At 49.9% G+C, this 20,372-nt stretch overlaps 1 protein-coding gene across 7 annotated transcripts in view; it reads right to left on the bottom strand.

Moving 5' to 3' along the window:
• Positions 1 to 20,372, bottom strand: part of DDX4 (DEAD-box helicase 4) — a 1,597,047-nt gene that overhangs the window by 52,516 nt on the left and 1,524,159 nt on the right. For all 7 annotated transcript variants that reach the window (XM_069222170.1, XM_069222215.1, XM_069222206.1 and 4 more), the window contains one exon: positions 6,802 to 7,078. In XM_069222170.1, coding sequence (XP_069078271.1) covers positions 6,802 to 7,078 — 277 coding nt within the window. The remainder of the gene's footprint in view (positions 1 to 6,801; positions 7,079 to 20,372) is intronic.

Below are 20,372 nucleotides of genomic sequence, written 5' to 3'. Positions count from 1 at the left end.
TTGGGCCCGGTGGTACGTGATTTTCTTGAGAACTCTTGGAAGAAGAGGGATAGGTGGGAAGGCGTAAAGGAGGCCTGAGCTCCACTCGAGACAAAAAGCGTCTCCGAGCGAGTGCCGCCTTGGAAACTCCATCGCGCAAAATAGCTGACATTGCACGTTCTCTGCGGAGGCGAACAGATCTAACCAAGGCTCTCCCCACTTGAGAAAGAGATCTTGATCCACCTCCGGATGGAGACGCCATTCGTGATCGGCAATGCGTCGGCGGCTGAGTTCGTCTGCTCTGGCGTGGAGAGAGCCCACCAGATGTTGAACCATCAGGGTAATGCCCTGATGTTCCAGCCATGTCTGGAGGCGTAGTGCCTCCTGACAAAGGGTCCATGACCCTACCCCACCTTGTTTGTTGGAGTACCACATGGCGGTAGTGTTGTCCGTGAACACCTGCACCAGGTGAAGGAATGCTTTCAACGCAAGCCTGATCGGCCTGAGATCCAGCATATTTATGTGGAGTCCCGACTCTGCCAGAGACCAGAGGCCTCTGATCTCCTCCTCCCCCATGTGGCCACCCCAACACAGAAGTGATGCATCTGTCAGTATAGAGAGATCTGGGTGGGGAAGGGAGAGGGATCTGCCGTTGACCCAATCGAGATTCGAAAGCCACCACTGCAGGTCTTTTGCAGTCCCCTCCGCGATCTGGACCATGTCGGAGGGATTTCCCTGATGCTGCGCCCACTGGAACTTCAGGTCCCACTGCAGAGCCTGCATATGACATCTGGCATGTGTTACTAGCAGGATGCAGGAGGCCATGAGGCCCAGCAGCCTCAGAGTCAGTCTCACCGAAACCCAAGACTGAGGCTGAAAGATCGGAATCATAGCCTGAATGTCTTGGACGGGCTTTTCGGGAGGATAAGCCCAAAACTGCACTGTGTCCAGAACAGCTCTGATGAAAGGGAGCGTCTGAGAGGGAGTCAGGTGTGACTTCGGCACATTTATAGTGAACTCCAGCTCGTGCAGGAGTTTCGCCGTAGTCTGAAGGTGGGAGACAACTGTCAGGGGTCAAGGTCCCTTCAACAGCCAGTCGTCTAGGAAGGGGAAGACTGAGACCCCTAACCTGCGCAGATGAGCTGCAACCACCGCCATCACTTTAGTGAACACCCGAGGGGCGCTAGTAAAGCCGAAGGGGAGCACGGTAAACTGAAAGTGCTTGTGACCTACCACGAATTGTAGGTAACGTCTGTGGACAGGCAGGATGGGGAAGTAATTGTCCTGCAAGTCCAACGCTACCATCCAGTCTCCTGGGTCCAAGGCAGACAGAACCTGAGTGTAGGAAGCTGGTTCTGTATATACTATTTCAAAGTAAGAAATAGTGTGCACAGAGTCCAAAGGTTCCCCTTAGAGGTAAGACAGTGGCAAAAAGAGATAATTCTAGTGCTCTATTTTGTGGTAGTGTGGTCGAGTAGTAGGCTTATCAGAGGGTTGTGTTAAGCATTTGTTGTACACACACAGGCAATAAATGAGGAACACACACTCCAGGCCAATAGGTTTTTACATAGAAAACTATATTTTCTTAGTTTATTTTAAGAACCACAGGTTCAATATTTATAAGTAATACTTCAAATGAAAGGTATTTTACTCAGGTATGCTAGGAACTTTGAATAATCACAATAGCTTGTACAGTTTTGACAAAAATGGCAATAAGCTATTTTAAAAGTGGACACTGTGCAAAAATCAACAGTTCTTGGGGGAGGTAAGTAAAGGTTAGGTTTGAAGGTAAGTAAAACACTTACAGGGTTCAAAGTTGGGTCCAAGGTAGCCCACCATTAGGGGTTCAAGTCCACCCCAAAGTTACCACACCAGCAGCTCAGGGCCGGTCAGGTGCAGAGGTTAAAGTGGTGCCCAAAACACATAGGCTTCAATGGAAATAGGGGTGCCCCGGTTCCAGTCTGCCAGCAGGTAAGTACCCGCGTCCTCGGAGGGCAGACCAGGGGGGTTTTGTAGGGCACCAGGGCGGACACAAGCAGGCACAGAAAGTACACCCTCAGTGGCACAGGGGCAGCTGGGTGCAGAGTGCAAACAGGCGTCGGGTTTCTGCTAGGAATCAATGGGGAGACCCGGGGTTCTCTTCAACGATGCAGGCAGGCACGGGTGGAGGGGAGGTAGTTGTCTCCTCGGGGTAGCCACCACCTGGGCTAGGCAGAGGGCTGCTCCTGCACTGGAGTTCGGTTCCTTCGGGTCCTGGGGGCTGCGGGTGCAGTGCTGGTTCCAGGCGTTGTGTTCCTTGTTACAGGCAGTAGCGGTCAGGGGGAGCCTCTGTATTTCCTCTGCAGGCGTCACTGAAGGGTCTCAGGGGGGTCAACTCTGGCTACTCACGGGCTCGCAGTCGCCGGGGAGTCCTCCCTGTAGTGTTAGTTTTCCACAGGTTGAGCCGGGGGCGTCGGGTGCAGAGTGGAAAGTCTCAAGCTTCCGGCGGGAAACGTGTGGTCTTTAAAAGTTGCTTCTTTGTTGCAGAAAGTTGCAGTTTGTTGAACAGGGCCGCTGTTCTCTGGAGCTTCTTGGTCCTTTAGATGCAGGGTAGTCCTCTGAGGCTTCAGAGGTCGCTGGACCCTGATGGATGCGTCACTGTTGCAGTTTTCTTTGAAGTAGGGAGACAGGCCGGTGGTGCTGGGGCCAAATCAGTTGTCGTCTCAGTCTTCACTGCAGGGCTTCAGGTCAGCAGTCCTTCTTTAGGCTTCAGGAATCTATCTTCCTCGGTTCAGGGAGTCCCTAAATACTGAAGTTAGGGGTGTGTTTATGTCTGGGAGGGCAGTAGCCAATGGTTACTGTCCTTGGGGGTGGCTACACCCTCTTTGTGCCTCCTCCCTGTGGGGAGGGGGGCACATCCCTAATCCTATTGGGGGAATCCTCCTTCTACAAGATGGAGGATTTATAAAAGTAAGACTCACCTCTGCTCAGGACACCTTAGGGGCTGTCCTGACTGGGGGGTGACTCCTCCTTGTTTTCCTCATTATCTCCTCCAGCCTTGCCGCCAAAAGTGGGGGCAGTGGCCAGAGGGGCGGGCATCTCCACTAGCTGGGATGCCCTGTGGCGCTGTAACAAAGGGGGTGAGCCTTTGAGGCTCACCGCCAGGTGTTACAGTTCCTGTAGGGGGAGGTGAGAAGCACCTCCACCCAGTACAGGCTTTGTTCCTGGCCACCGAGTGACACAGGCACTCTCCCCATGTGGCCAGCAACATGTCTGGTGTGTGGCAGGCTGGCAGAAACTAGTCAGCCCACACTGGAAGTCAGGTATGTTTTCAGGGGGCATCTCTAAGATGTCCGCCTGGGTGTATTTTACAGTAAAGTGCACACTGGCATCAGTGTGCATTTATTGTGCTGAGAAGTTTGATACCAAACTTCCCAGTTTTCAGTGTAGCCATTATGGTGCTGTGGAGTTCGTGTTTCACAGACTCCCAGACCATATACTCTTATGGCTACCCTGCACTTACAATGTCTAAGGTTTTGGTTAGGCACTGTATGGGCATAGTGCTCATGCACATATGCCCTCACCTGTGGTATAGTGCACCCTGCCTTAGGGCTGTAAGGCCTGCTAGAGGGGTGACTTACCTATGCCACCGGCAGTGTGAGGTTGGCATGGCACTCTGAGGGGAGTGCCATGTCGACTTAGTCATTTTCTCCCCACCAGCACACACAAGCTGGCAAGCAGTGTGTCTGTGCTGAGTGAGGGGTCCCCTGGGTGGCATAAGACATGCTGCAGCCCTTAGAGACCTTCCCTGGCCTCAGGGCTCTTGGTACCAGGGGTACCAGTTACAAGTGACTTACCTGAGTGCCAGGGTTGGGACAATTGTGGAGACAAAGGTACAGTTTAGGGAAAGAACACTGGTGCTGGGGCCTGGTTAGCAGGGTCTCAGCACACTTTCAAATCATAACTTAGCATCAGCAAAGGCAAAAAGTCAGGCGGTAACCATGCCAAGGAGGCATTTCCTTACACTGAGCCAGATGAGCATTATGAATTTCTCCTTCCTGAGGAAGTAGTTCAGGTCCCGAAGATCTAGGATAGGACGTAAGCCCTTGTGCTTCTTTGGTATCAGAAAGTAGCGGGAATAACAACCACGACCTACTTCTGGCACAGGGACCCTTTCTTTAGCTCCCTTGGCCAAGAGAGATGCGACTTCCTGGCGGAGAAGCACCAAATGATCCTCCGGAAGATGATGGAAGGATGGTGGCATGTGTGGTGGTGCAGATTTTAAAGGGAGGGAGTAGCCCTCCAGAATGATCTGCAAAACCCACCCGTCCGTGGTGATATGTTCCCAGTGGGGCAGGTGATAGCGGATCCTGCCACCAACTGGGTGGGAGTGAGGGGACGGACTAGGAGGGTTCGGAGGCTGCAGCGGGGGAGAGGCGGACTGGACAGTCCCCTGGTTCCCTGTCCCACAGCCACGGCCACGCATAGGCTGTCCAGCGTGCATAGCATGGTGGCTGGGTAAAGGAAGCAACGGGGCGCCCCTTCCGTGTCCACGAAAGGGACGAAAAGCGGACTGTGGTGGGTGTGTGGTGGAGGAAAGACCAAGGGACCGAGTCGTAGCCCGGGAATCCTTGAATCTCTCCAAGGACAAGTCCGCTTTGTATCTGAAGAGACGAGTGCCATCAAAGGGCATGTCCATGAGTGACTGTTGGACATCCCTCGAGAAGCCAGAAGTGCGTAACCAGGTGTGGTGCCGTAAGGCCACTGTCGTCGCAACCGATCTGCCTAGAGAGTCGATCGTATCCAGCCCACAACGGATAGTGAACTTTCCTGCGTCTCTCCCATCTTTAACTGCTTTGGAGACAATATCACAGGCCTCCTTCGGTATCTGCGGCAGGACGTGCGCAACCGTATCCCATAGTGAGTGGGAATAACGGCTCAAAAGACATCCGGTGTGTAGGAAGTTGGTTCTGTATATACTATTTCTAAATAAAAAATAGTGTGCACAGAGTCCAAGGGTTCCCCTTAGAGGTAAGATAGTGGCAAAAGGAGATAATTCTAAAGCTCTATTTTTGTGGTTGTGTGGTCGAGCAGTAGACTTATCAGAGGGTAGTGTTAAGCATTTGTTTGTACACACACAGGCAATAAATGAGGAACACATAGACAAAGACTTACTCTAGGCCAATAGGTTTTTATATTGAAAAATATCTTTTCTTAGTTTATTTTAAAAACCACAGGTTCAATATTTACATTAAACAATTTAAATGTAAGGTACTTCACTTAGATACTTTAGGAACTTTGAATGGAAACAATATCATGTACAGTCTTTGTAAAAATGGCAATAAGCTTTTTTCAAAGTGGACACAGTGCAAAAATCAACAGTTCCTGGGAGAGGTAAGTAAAGGTTAGATAAGGAGGTAAGTAAAACACTTACAAGTCTCAGTTCTGGGGCATAGGCAGCCCACCGTTGGGGGTTCAAGGCAACTGCAAAGTTGCCACACAAGCAGCTAAGCGCCAGCCAGGTGCAGAGGTCAAAGAGATGCCCAGAACATATAGGCGCCTATGGAGAACAAGGGTGCTCCGGTTCCAGTCTGCCAGCAGCTAAGTACCTGCGTCCTCAGGGGGCAGACCAGGGGGGTTTTGTACCTCAGCCGAACCCCCGGGCCCAAAGGCGCTGTATCGGGGTCAGCCTGCCCAAAGATGAGGCGCATGGCCTCGTAATACTCTAAGTTGGGCGGGGGTCGCTCTGGCTCCAGGAAACTAGGGGAAGCGCAGAGTCTACGCAGACGCAGGCTCCGAGGACGGAGGCCTAGGGTGTGGACGCTCGTCCCGCGTCGTGTTGGCCGAGCGATGGGGTGAAGTCGGAGAGCGATGGGACTTCTTCGACTTCTTCTTCTTACCTTGACCCGAGGACTTCGAAGAAGGCGAGTGGTGATGACCCCGGGACCGATCTCGAGACCTTCATCCCGAGCGAGACCGGGACCTACGCGGAGTCGAGTGCCGGGCCGCCATTAGCTTTAGGGACTGCTCCCTGAAAGCTTTCAGGTGCATGGCCCGACACTTGGAGCACGACTTCGGGTCGTGGTCGTGTTCGAGGCACCAAAGACAAACGTGATGAGGATCCGTCACCGACATTGTCCGATGGCAGTCCTCACGAGGCTTTAACCCGGTTTTGGGGACATCTGGGCACACCAAAGTTGTACCAAAAACTTAGACAAAATGGTCGAATTCGGCCAAAAAATAGCCGAGGGTAGCTCTCTCCGGATCAGCCCGTGGCGCGGAAAGAAAAGAACTGACGCCACTGCTCGAGGGCGGCGTCTATGTACTACTCCCGATGTCATCACGGCGTCCACGATGCCTACGGAGTTGACCGATGCCACCTACCAGCGCGCAAGGGTATTGCTCGAAGAAAAATCTCCAGATCCAGTCTGACGCCTGGGGGAAAATTCTAAGGTAAAGAATCTGCAACTAGAAGTCTCTATCAGATATGCATGATTTAGGTGCAGAAATAAACAGTATTAATGCTAGCACCAAACACTGTGAATAAGGTAGGCACAGTATTATCATTTCCTGGCTCGGAGGCGCAACAAGCCAAGTCATGTGATGTTATCTCATGGCACTGGAGAGGTATTGCTGAGGACAAGTTTTTTAATCTAGCATAGGATCTGGGGAGCAATCTTAACACAAGGAATCTACAGGAAGAAATATTCATCAGAACTGTAATTTTTAGATGGCATGGGGTTCTTGCACAAAATGATAAAAACAACTACTGAAACTAAATTTGGTGTTCAAGACCATAAGCGTATAACAGCAAAATTATATGAAGGATGAATAAAAACTTACATCTGATAACACCTTCACCAAGGAGCGTGCTACAGTGCGGTCCTCATTATCATCTGTGTCAAAGAATGTAATTGCTTTTCCGACATTTCCACAACGACCAGTGCGTCCAATTCTATGAACATATTCTTCAATGTTGTCAGAAAGGTCGTAAATAATTACATGCTGAACATTTTCAATATCCAGGCCTCTAGCAGCCACATTAGTAGCAACTAGAACATTGCATTTCCCAAAACGAAAATCTGCAAGTGCTTCTTCCCTCTCTTTCTGTAGCCGATCACTGCAAATTGAGATTTGGTAAAGCAAGATTACAATATGTTCAAATACACAGCTCAACATAATTGGTATTTGCATGGAAGGACATAAGTGGATATCAACTATCAAGACTAAAAGGCAATATTTTGATCAGTTAACAATGCTATGATAACAAGATAATTATGAATGTAACAAACAAGTTACTTACCTTTGGTAACCCCTTGTCTGGTAGAGGGATATTCTAGTTGCAGATTCCTTACCTTAGAATTTCTGCAGGTGTCAGTACAGATCTTTAGATAAGGACTACCCCTGCTCGTTTTAAGGTGGAGTTGGTCGGCTCGGCGTCCATCGTCGTGTGAGCCCTATATGGCGAGGGACCTATATAGGTTCCATCCCATGACGTCAGTTTCTTTTCACAACTTTCCAGGGCATAAGCGCGGAGCCATGAAGAACACTCACCACTGGTGTAGGAAAGTGCTATTGTTGGCATGCTTAACCCCACTTTTTGCCTGATATTGATGCCAAGTTGACTGAGAATGTTCTGGGATCCTGCTAACCGGGTCCCAGCACCAGTGTTCTTTCCCAAAACTGTACCATTGTTTCCACAACTGTCACACCCCTGGCACACAGTTAAGTTCCTTGTAAAAGGTACCCATATTACCAAGGGCCCAGTGGACAGGGAAGGTCCCCAAGGACTGCAGCATGTATTATGTCACCCTGGGGGACCCCTCACCGAGCACATGCACACTGCCTTTGCAGCTTGTGTGTGCTGGTGGGGAGAGAAAGGCAAAGTCGACATGGCACCCCCCTCAGGGTGCCATGCCCACAAACCACAGCCCATGGCATAAGCAAGTCACCCCCTCTAGCAGGCCTTACAGCCCTAAGGCAGTGTGCACTATACCACAGATGAGGGCATAGCTGCATGAGCAATATGCCCTACAGTGTCTAATTCCATTCTTAGACATTGTAAGTACAGGGTGGCCATATTGAGAGTATGGTCTGGGAGTTTGTCAAAACTAACTCAACATCTCCATAATGGCTTCACTGAATACTAGAGGTTTGGTATCAATCTTCTCAGCACAATAAACCCACACTGATGCTAGAGTTGGATTTATTTAAATTGCACCCAACGGGCATCTTAAAGATGCTCCCTGTATGTTAGCCAAACTGCTAGAACAGGAATGACGGGTCTGTGCCAGTCTGCCACTTCCAGAGAAGTGTCTGACCACATGGGGTGAGAGCCTTTGTGCTTTCTGTGGCCAGAAACAAAGCCTGTAGTGGGTGAAGGTTCTTCACACCTCCCTACTGCAGGAACTGTGGCGGAGAGCCTCAAAGGCTCAGGCCTCTTGTTATTGACCTGTGGCCCCACTGGTGCTCCTCTAAACCCCCCAAGTCTGTCCTCCGAAGACGCAGGTACTTACCTGCAAGCAGGCCTGATTCCAAGTGTCCCAGTCTCCATAGGAGCCCATGTTAAATCGACCTTAATTTTGACCTCTGCACCCAACCGGCCCTGTGTTGCTTTTGACAGGTGTTTGGGATTAACAAAACGCCAACCTGTGGACATCCTAACCCCTGCAGACTGGAGCTGTAAGTCTTGTACTTACCTCAAAATCGTATTAACTTTTCTTCCCCCAGAACTGTTTCTGAAAATTGCACTGTGTCAACTTTTAAAACAGATTATTGCTATTTATTCCAAAAACGCATAACAAAACATATTTTTGCAACATAAAAACCATTGGCCTGGGGTTAGTCATTGAGCGTGTGTGTAGGAAGTTGGCTCTGTATATACTATTTCAAAGTAAGAAATAGTGTGCACAGAGTCCAAAGGTTCCCCTTAGAGGTAAGATAGTGGCAAAAATAGATAATTCTAATGCTCTATTTTGTGGTAGTGTGGTCGGGCAGTAGGCTTATCAGAGGGTAGTGTTAAGCATTTGTTGTACACACAGGCAATAAATGAGGAACACACACTCAAAGACTTACTCCAGGCAAATAGGTTTTTATATTGAAAAATATCTTTTCTTACGTTATTTTAAGAACCACAGGTTCAAGATTTACAGTTAATACTTTAAATGTAAGGTACTTCACTTAGATACTTTAGGAACTTTGAATGAATGCAAAACCACATACAGTCTTTGTAAAAATGGCAATAAGCTATTTTAAAAGTGGACACAATGCAAAAATCAACAGTTCCTGGGGGAGGTTAGTAATTGTTAAGTTCACAGGTAAGTAAAACACTTACAGGGTTCAAAGTTGGGTCCAAGGTAGCCCACCGTTGGGGGTTCAAGGGAACCCCAAAGTTACCACACCAGCTGCTCAGGGCCAGTCAGGTGCAGAGGTCAAAGAGGTCCTCAGGGTAGCCACCACCTGGGCTAAGCAGATGGTCGCTCCTGCACTGAGGTTCGGTTCCGTCGGGTCCCTTGTTACAGGCAGTCGCGGTCAGGGGGAGCCTCTGGATTCTCTCTGCAGGCATCGCTGTGGTGTCTCAGGGGGGTCGTGTCAGGTTTTTCACGGGCTCGCAGTCGCTGGGGAGTCCTCCCTGAGGTGTTTGTGTTCTGCAGGTCGAGCCAGGGGCGTCGGGTGCAGAGTGGGAAGTCTCACGCTTCCGGCGGGAAAAGTGAAGTCTTTAAAGTTGTTGAAAAGTTTCATGTTTGTTGCAGATTGTTGTGCAGGGCCGCTGCTCACAGGAGTTCTTGGTCCTGGGGGTCAGGGCAGTCCTCTGAGGTTTCAGAGGTCGCTGGTCCCGGTCGGATGCGTCAGTGGAGCAGGTTTTCGAAGTTGGAGACAGGCAGGTAGGGCCAAATCAGTTGTCGTCTTCCTCCTTCTTTGCAGGCTTGTAGGTCAGCACTCCTTCTTTCTTCAGGTTGCAGGAATCGGATTTCCTGGGATCTGGGGAGCCCCTAAATACTGAATTTAGGGGTGTGTTTAGGTCTGGGAGGGCAGTAGCCAATTGCTACTGTCCTTGAGGTTGGCTACACCCTCTTTGTGCCTCCTCCCTGTGGGGAGGGGGGCACATCCCTAATCCTATTGGGGGAATACTCCAAACTCAAGATGAAGGATTTCTCAAGGCGGGGTCACCTCAGCTCACAAAGCTAACAAATGCCACTGCTCAATCTCCATGCAAGAGACTAGACCGGTTCGGGTGGAGAACCCTCCCCTGCTGCTGCAACAGAAGAGCCTCCCGAAGTGGCAGTCTGATCGGAGGATCGATGGTCATTCTCAATAGCTCAGGATACCAGATTCTTCTTGCCCAGTCAGGTTCCAGAAGGATCACTTGGGCCTGGGCCTGGTCCTGGTCCTTCTGGATCTTCTTGAAAACTCTGGGCAGAAGTGGTAGGGGAGGAAAGCTGTACAGAGGGTCTGAGCTCCACTCCAAACGAAAAGCATCGCCAAGCGAGTTGCACTTTGTAAGCTCCAACATGCAACAGTTGACATTGTGCATTCTCTCTGCTGTTTTTGTTAGAAGAATCTTTGCATGCCATAAGATTGAGTGACTCCTCTCGGTGATGTTGTGCATGGGCATCAAGTCCTTTGTTAGATTGCTTTCCTGCAGGCGGATGAGGTAAGGAGTGTATAGGGAGTAAAGAAAAAGATGTCCATAAGGTTTATTTACATATATACAATATTTATATGAGAACGCAACTACAGTGGCCACAGGTGTCCAGGGAGGAGGGAGGGCACAAGTGAATCAACAGCACTACAGGCCACGAACAGATGTCTACTGGGTAAGTAACATTTTCCATTCAATGATATGTGTGGCTGTAGCTACACATGCTTTGCAGACTAAGGCAGTCCCTCCAAGTAAATAGTGGCTAGCTTGTAGGAGCTGGAGTTGCTTGAAAAAGTGTTCTGAGCACTGCTTGACCAACATTGGTTTGTTGACATCCTAAAACATTTACACAATAATGTTTAGTAAATGTATGTGGTGTATACAAAGTAGCAGCGTTACATATGTCTGCTACTGGGATGTTACCTAGAAATGCCATAGAAGCACCCTTCTTTCTTGTGGGATGTGCTCTGGAGGTAATAAGTAACTGCTGTTTCGCTTTGGCATAGCAGGTTTGAATACATTTGACTATCCACCTGGCTATACAATTTTTGATACTGGGTTACCTTTATGAGGTGTTGAAAACGCTACAAAAAGTTGTTTGGATTTCCTAAACTGTTTGGTCCTGACAATATAATACATAAGAGCCCTTTTAACTTACTTCTAGTGTGTGAAGAGATCTCTCTGGAACTTTGTCAGGTTGAGGGAAAAAGACTGATAGCTCGATCGATAGATGTGGAATTGTGAAACTACTTTTGAAAGGAATTGGAAACAAGATGTGCAGAGGCCCCTTGGAGCACCCGACTGGTCAGGATAGGTAGCGGACATCCGTGTCCCCCCCCCATCCCCCCTCCTAAATTGGTGGCCACTTCAGAGAGTGACCAAGCCCTATTTTTGGGCTATTTAGGGACTCCCTTGCAGATGGGTCCCCAGATTAGGCATGCAAGACTCCACCAGTACCTCTCTGCAACAAACTCTTCTGCTCCTGGCTTCCAGAACTGCTGCTCGACTCCACAGGAATAGAACAAGACTGCAACGCCTGGGACAACATCTCCGTGCAACATTGTTTCCACACCCCCTGTCGGCAAATTACAACATTTCCACGGCTGTGCATCCTCTGGGGTGGGCAATACTTCAGCTGCACCAAAGAAGGAAGCTACATCCGCAGGCACCTAAGGCACTGATATCCGGCTGCTGGGATCTGCTGTCCTCCGGATTTGCGATAATTCTCCAGCACAGGTGATGGTTCTGAGGGGTCCTCTAGGTCCTCTCTGCCTTCTATCCAACATGGGAGACGGTGAACCCTTGCCTCTGCAACTGGGACAGAACCCCTATGTACTGCAATTGTTGCACAAACCAAGATTTTTTTTACTCCTGCTGCGAGGATCTTCAGGCTCCAAGTAGCACCATTACCCACCACTCTGCAAGGACAATCTCTTCTCTGCTGCTCCAGTGACATGGGAATCCTCTTCAGGTGTGCCAACTGGGCCTCACTGCACCTTATTGTGCTTGCTGCCTGTAGGTTGCTCGTAGGGGCTCGACTGCTTCTGCTGGCTCTCTTGCATCCTCAGGGTCCGCTTAGACTCCCCTCCTAGGGTTGAGTCCTCAGGACCTTGCTCGTCCTCTTCGCTATGCAAATCACCAACAGCTCCAGTTGCTGGTTGGTGGTCCTCCTGACCACTGACCCGTCTGCAAACAGACAACTGTCAAGGGACAGTTCCTAGGTGACTTCAGGGACTCCTCTGCAGCTCCTGGACTCCGCAGCTGTACTTCTTCCATCACAGTCGACCCAGATCTTCAGCTACAGAACATTGGGCATTGCCTTCTGCCCACCTGGACACTCCTTCATGAACTAAACTTTGTTCCCTTCTTTTGCCGGTCCTCCTCATCCAGAATCCGCCTTTGGAGAATGCAGACAGGACCAGGCCAGTGGAACCCAATCACGATGCCCCCATGTTAGTCTATGGGACAACCGGGTAACTTACCTCTCTGCACTTGGCTGCTGGGATCTTCTAGGTACTTACCTTTTGAGGTTCCACTCTCTCCCAGCCCTTGGCTAACTACTCCATACACTCTGGTGGGGGACACATTTCGCATTCCATTTTCTTAATACATTGTTTGGCCCACCCATGGGGCCTTGCTAATTTATGCTCTTCTGGAGTACTTAACTCTGTATATTTTGTGTGTTCATAACTCCAGTAGGTGGGATATTAGTGGTAGTCTAGTTTAGTGTGCCTATAATAAAGTACCTTTATTTTTGCAACACTGTGTGGTCCCTTACAAGTGTGAAAAGTTGCTGTGTGACTACTGTGGTATTGCAAATGCCTCACATGCCTCCTAGGTAAGTCTTGGCTGCTCACCACAGCTACCACAGACAGCCCTGGCTGTCGAGACACTAACACTAACTAATCAGGGTTGCATGGATCATAAGATTGAACATCATAGGTGTCCACCGCCCACTTGGCCAGCTTCCTACAAAGACAACATGACACACATCCCTGAGGGCCATACCTACAACACACTACCTGTGACCTAGATAAGTCACTCCTCTAGCAGGCCTTACAGCCCTAATGTAGGGTGCACTATACCAAAGGTGAGGGCATAGGTGAATAGGCAATATGCTCCTACGGTGTCTATGTCCATTCTTAGACATTATAAGTGCAGTGTGGCCATATTCAGTACACGGGCTGGGAGGTTGTCATTATTAACTCCACAGCTCCATGATGGCTTCACTGAATACTGGGAAGTTTGGTATCAAACTTCTCATGTCAATAAACCCACACTGATGCCGGAGTTGGATTTTGTTTTTAAAATGCACACAGAAGCCATCTTAGCAATGCCCCCTGTAATTCCCCATATCTCTAGTGTGCAGCTGACCGGTCTATGCCAGCTTGCCACTGCCAGACAAGTTTCTGACCCAAATGCGGTGAGGGCCTCTGTGCTCTCAGGGGTCAGGGACAAAGCCTGCTCTGGGGAGAGGTCCTACAAGGCACTGCACAACATAGAACCAGCCTACCTCAACCACTGCATCAACTTCTACGTACCCAACAGTCATCTCTGCACCTCCCAGCTCGCTCTTGCAGACATCACCAAGATCCGGAAAAGCACAGCAGGAGGATGATCCCTCTCCTACCTGGCAGCCCGGCCATGGAACACGCGACCTCTCAAGCTCAGGCAGATCGCATCACTGAAGCAGTTCAGGAAAGACGTCAAGACCTGGCTCTTCGACTGAGCCTTCAGAACCTATGGGTGATTAGCCACGCTCTACAAATCTATGATTGATTGTTTAGGTCAAGTTAGTATCAGTTATCAGGCAAAAAGTGTGTGTGTGTGTGTGTGTGTGTGTGTGTGTGTGTGTGTGTGTGTGTGTGTGTGTGTGTGTGTGTGTGTGTGTGTGTGTGTGTGTGTGTGTGTGTGTGTGTGTGTGTGTGTGTGTGTGTGTGTGTGTGTGTGTGTGTGTGTGTGTGTGTGTGTGTGTGTGTGTGTGTGTGTGTGTGTGTGTGTGTGTGTGTGTGTGTGTGTGTGTGTGTGTGTGTGTGTGTTGAGGGGTGGGGAGTTTGAGGGGGAGGGGGTTGGCTTGTGACCATGCGAAAAGGGGTACTTTCCTACACCACTGTAGGAAAGTAGCCTCTGTTGCCATTTTCTGCCTGTAGCCAGTGTGTTTGACTGTGCTCACCAGGATCCTGCTAACCAGGACCCCAGTGACAATGCTCTCTCCCTTTCAACTTGAACCACATACACCCCACATTTGGCATACTGGTGCCCCATGTAAGTCCCTAGTATATGGTACCAAGGGCATTGTGGTACCAGGGGATCCCTATGGGCTGCAGCATGTATTATGCCACCCACAGGGATCCCATATAAAAGGTGACTGCAGGCCTAACATTGCGTCCTGGATGAAAAGGTGCATGCGCCTTTTCACTACAGGTCACTGCACCCGGTCACTGTAAGTCACCCGTATGGTAGGCCCTCCTAGACCAGAGGGCAGGGTGCAATTACCTGTGTGTGAGGGCACCCCCTGCACTAGCAGAGGATCCCCAACAAACTCCAGTCCCATTTTCCTGGACCTCGTGAGTGCGGGGACACCATTTTATGCATGTACTGAACATCGGTCACTACCTATGTCCAGCTACTTAATATTAACTCCGAACCTGGGCATGTTTGGTATCAAACATGTCTGAATCATACCCCAATTCTGTTGCCAGTATTGAAAGTAAGATTCCATGCTATCTGGGGGCTCCTTATACTACCCCCAGCATTGCTTCTACCAGCCTTCTGGGGCTTTCCGGGAATCCCAAGCTGCTGCCACCTCCCAGTCAGGTTTCTGCCCTCCTGCTTCTTGATCAGCTCAAGCCCAGGAAGGCAGAACAAAGGATTTCCTTTGAGAGAGGGACTAACACCCTCTCCCTTTGGAAATAGGTGTTTTATGGCTTGGGAGGGGTAGCCTCCCCAAGCCACTGGTATGCTTTGAAAGGCACGTTTGGTGCCCTCCGTGCATAAACCATCCCACACCAGTTCAGGTACCCCCAGTCCCTGCTCTGGCGTGAAATTGGACAATGCAAAAGGGAGTATCCACTCCCCTATCCATCACCACCCCAGGGGTTGTGCCCAGAGCTCCTCCAGATGGTCCCTGGGTTCTGCCATCTTGAATCCAAGGTTGGCAGGGACCTCTCAGCCCCCCTCCTGATAGGTGGTCACCTGGCTAGGTGACCAATCCCCTTTCAAGGCTATTTAGGGTCTCTCTCTTGGGTGGGTCCTCAGATTCCACTTGCAAGATTCCAGCAGGACTCCTCTGCAACCTCTACTTCGACTTCTAACCCCGGGAACTGCGACTGGACCATCCAAGAACTGTCAATCTGCATCCACGATTAAGACTCTGCTTGCAACATTGTTTCCACAGCTTCTTCCAGCTTCTGCAACATTTCCCCCAGCTGTGCATCCTCTAATGGCGGCAAGTCTTCAGTCTGCACGAGAAGGAAGAAGTAATCTCCCTTGGAGTGAAGGAGTCACTCCCCTGCATCCGCAGGCACCAACTGCAACAAAAACCAGCTGTGTGGATCTCCTCTCATCCTGAGCTGCATGGATCCTGCATCACGGGTGGTGGTCCAGAGTAGACCTCTCTGCCAGCTGTCCAACTTTGGTTGAGGTAAGCCCTTGCATTCCCACACAAGATAGTGCTCCCCGTGCACTGCGTCTCTTGCAGCTACACAGGCTTGTTGGCATCTCCTCCAAGCGATCTTCAGGTTCCCAATAGCCCAAGTCCCGAGCACTCCTACTTGCGAGGCACGGCCCTCTGCGTGCCTCTCCTGCAGCGTGGGACCCTTCTGTAGTTGTTCTGCGTGGGCTCCTCTGCGACTCCTGGTTCCTCATCCAGTGGGTCTCCTGTGGGGGCTGTCTTCTTTTGTGGACTCTCTGCTTTGCTGAGGGCCTCCTAGAAATTCCCCTGTGAGTTGCATCCTCCTGGCACATGCTGATCGCCGGCTGCTCTACTTGCACTTCACCATGCCACTGACTGACTGCAATCTTCTACCCGGGGTGGAATGTCAACTGCATCCTCCAGGAACTCTTAACCTGCTCCAGGGCTCATTTCTGACTGTCTTCATCCTACCGTCACCCAACTCCTGTAACTACAGCTGGGGGGGGGGGGGGGGGGGGTAGTGGCTCCTGCCTCCAATGGACTCTTCTGTGACTTCAGGACGTGGTCCCCTTCTTCTACAGGTCTTCCTTTTTAGGAATCCACCGCTGGTTACTTGCTGTCTTGTCTGGGTGTTGCATCTTCTTCTTTTCCTTCCTTTTGGGATGGCCCTCATCCTCCTTGACCTCTCGGCAGCCTTCGACACAGTCTGTCACCACACACTTTGCACACGCCTCCACGACGCCGGAATCCACCACAAGGCCCTGGACTGGATCACATGCATCCTCTCCGGCAGAACTCATAGAGGCCGCCTCCCTCTGTTCCTGTCGAAAGTCACCAAGACCATCTGCAGAGTCCTCCAAGGATCCTCTCTCAGCCCTACCCTTTTTAACGTCTACCTGGCGCTGCTCGTCAACATCGTCCAATCCCACAGCCTTATCATCATCTCATACGTGGACGACACTCAACTGATCCTCTCACTCATGAAGGACCCCGCCACCGCCAAGACCAATCTCCACAACGGACTTCACACCATTGCCAACTGGATGGAGATAAGCCGCCTCAAACTGAACTCGGAAAAGACTGAGATCTTCATCTTCGGTTCCAACCGATCAGCATGGGACAACTCCTGGTGGCCTGCCACACTAGGAGCTGCTCCAACTAGGAGCTGCTCCACCACCCACGCACGCAATCTCGGCTTCATACTGGACTCATCCCTCATAATGACCCAGCAAGTCAATGCCATCTCATCCTCATGTTTCAACACCCTCTGCATGCTTCGCAAGACCTTCAGATGGATCCCTATTGAAACCAGAAGAACGGTCACCCACACCCTCGTCAACAGTAGACTGGACTATGGCAACGCACTCTATGCAGGGACAACGGCCAAGCTCCAGAGGAAACTTCATCGCATCCAGAACGCCTCTGCACGCCTCATCCTTAACCTCCCTCTCCACGAACACATTTCACCCCACCTCTTCACTGGCTCCCAGTCAACAAGAGGATCATCTTCAAACTCCTGATCCACGCTCACAAGGCTCTCCACGACACAGGCCCTGCCTACCTCAACGAGCGTCTCAGCTTCCACGTTCCCACCCGCCAGCTCCACCAACCTCGCCACCGTCCCCCGCATCCACTGTACCACAACCGGCGGCAGATCCTTCTCCCACCTCGCCGGCAAAACCTGGAACTCCCTCCCCGTCAAAATACGTCTGACCAAGGACCTCCTGACCTTCAGAAAATGACTCAAGACCTGGCTATTCGAGCAGTAGCGCATCCCCCCCAGCGCCTTGATACCCTATCGGGTGAGTAGCACACTTAACAAGTGATTGATTGATTGGGTGGTCTGGGGAAAATCCAGTAACTTACTTTCTTCCTGGTTGCTATGGCAGGGGGAGAGGAGGGAGGTGAGGGAACTATGGTACTTGCCTTTGGGATTTCCTAGTACCCCCAGCTCCCCTCTACACATTGCACTTACCTAGGTGGGGTTCCTGCATTCGCATTCCATTCTTTTAGTATATGGTTTAGGCTACCCGTAGGGTCACTATTGCCTATTTGCTATTGTACTGTTTTGTATTGCTATTTATGCCCATCTCTAATTACTAGTGTACATATCTAGTGTGTTACCTCCTATGGGAGGGTTGCTTCTCTAGTAATTTTTGGTATTGTGTCACTAAAATAAAGGACCTTTATCTTTGTATCACTGAGTGTTTTTTTTTCATTTGTGCGAGCGCTGTGTGACTACAATGGTATTGCATGAGCTTCGCATGCCTCCTAGATAAGCCTTGGTTGTTCATCCACAAGTACCTCCAGAGAGCCTGGCTTCTAGACACTGCCTTCACTACACTAATAGGGGATACCTGGACCTGGTATAAGGTGTACGTACCTTAGCCCACCACACACCAGGCCAGCTTCCTACAATGTCCTATTACCTTGCCTTCTTTTTGCCTATACGGAGGTTCCTCAGAAGAGAGTGGGCTACAGTCCATTTGAGCTTTTGTTTGGGCATCCAGGTGAGGGTCCTCTTACGCTTGTAAAGGAGGGTTGGGAGCAGTCTCTCAAACCCCCTAAACAGGACATAGTTAACTATGTACTAGGACTGCACCCTCACATGGCAGAGTACACGAAGAAGGCTTCCAAAAAACTTGAGGCCTGCCAAGAGCTTCAGAAGCTGTGACATGACCAAAAGGCTGAACCGACTGTTTACCAGCCAGGACATAAAGTGTGGGTCTTAGAGTCTGTGGCCCCAAGAGGACTCCAAGACAAGTGGAGTGGCCCCCAAACAATTGTAGAACAGAAAGGTGAGGTCACCTATTTGGTTGACCTATGCACTCGAAGAAGTCCCCACAGGGAGTTTCATGTGAATTTATTATGACAAGGCTGACATGAGCTTGCTTATGGCCACTGATGGAGAGGAACCAGACAGTGACCCTCTTCCCTGACCTTCTTTCCAAAAACCCTGTTGATGATTCATTAGATTGGAACATCTTTGCAGGTTGCCTCTCTAAACAGTAACAAGCTGACTGCAGACAAGTTCAGTCAGTTTACTGAACTACGCTCCTTGACCCTGGTCAGATAACCTGGTGTGCACATGATGTGGACACAGGTGATAGTCTGCCTGTAAGGAGTAAATTCTACAGGCAACCCGACCATGTTAGCGACTGCATCAAGGCAGAAGTCCAAAAGATGCTGGATTTGGGGGTAATAGAGCCTTCAGGCAGCCCCTGGGCTAGCCCAGTAGTCGCTGTGCCAAAACCTCATTACAAGGATGAAAAGAGAGAAATTATGTTTTGAGTAGACTACAGAGGCCTCAATGCAGTCACTAAGGCTGATGCACATCCAATTTATGGGGCGGATGAGCTGATTGATACACTTTTGACCTAACAGCAGGCTATTGGCAGATTAAGGTGACTGATTCTGCTAATCCTAAACAGCATTTTCCACTCCGGGTGGGCATCATCTCTTCCAAGTGATGGTCTTTGGTTTGAAAAATGCAGCCGTCACATTACAGAGGTTGGTGAATGAAGTTCTGACAGGCCTGGAAGATTTTTAGTGCAGCATACCTGGATTATATTGTTTTCTTTAGTGCAACCTGGCAGGATCACCTGGTCCACCTTAGGAGTGTACGTGAGGCCTTGAAAAAGGCAGGCTTCACTATCAACGCTACAAAATGCCAGATAGGGCAGAGTCAAGAGTTTTGCTTGGATCACCTGGTGTGTGGAGGTCAAGTTCAACCCCTACAGAGCAAAATCCAAACCATCATTGATTGGGTTGCTCCAACTACCCAGACTCAGATCACAGTTTTTCTGGGCCTCAATGCGTACTGAAGAAGATTTGTGAAAGTGTATGGCTCCAGTGTGGCCTCCTTGAATGATCTTACTTCTAAAAAGATGCCTAAAAAGGTACAATGGACGGTTAGCTGTCAAGATCCCTTTGATACCATGAAGAAGGCTATGTGCTCAGCTCCAATTCTCAAAAGCCGAGGCTATTCCAAACAATTCATTGTCCAGACTGATGCTTCTGAAGAAAGAGAAGGAGGAGTGCTAACACAACTTAATGGACAAGTTACTTACCTTAGGCAACGCATTATCTTGTAGAGACTATCTGCAGATTCTTTACCTCAGAATTTCCTGGAGCAAGCTTGGGACACAGAACCTTTGCTGAGCAATAACCCTGCATGTGCCCTTGGATGGCATCCTTCTTACCTGCGTGGTGTCGTAGTTGGAGCAGTCTGTGACGTTACGGTTGCCTATAAAGGCACAACCCAGGTGCGCGTAGGTCAGTTACTTTCTTACAAACTGTCACGCCATCAGCCCAGAGCCATGGAAAGAACCAACAGTTTTTTATTGCCTGCGCCAAAAACTAGGACCCCTGAAACGGACAATTCCTAACCCTTGCAGAAGTATCCACAGAGCAGGTAGGTATGGTTGGGTGTAAGGAATCTGCAGCTCAATAGAGTCTCTACCAGAAAATGCGTTACAGAAGGTAAGTAACTTGTTTTTCTGCAAGAGACTTCTAGCTGCATGTTCTTTACCTTAGACTCCATACCCAAGTGATATCCTCCTGGCAGTGGGGTGCAGATAGATCTCTAAAATTAAAAAGTCCTTCAGGACCGAACGGGCAAAGTGCCCATCTTTGCGG

Source organism: Pleurodeles waltl, chromosome 1_1 (assembly GCF_031143425.1).
Source record: "Pleurodeles waltl isolate 20211129_DDA chromosome 1_1, aPleWal1.hap1.20221129, whole genome shotgun sequence".
In the NCBI taxonomy this organism is placed as follows: Eukaryota; Metazoa; Chordata; class Amphibia; order Caudata; family Salamandridae; genus Pleurodeles; species Pleurodeles waltl.
Note: the sequence above shows the minus strand (reverse complement) of the source record. Positions and strands in the feature narration are given on the sequence as shown.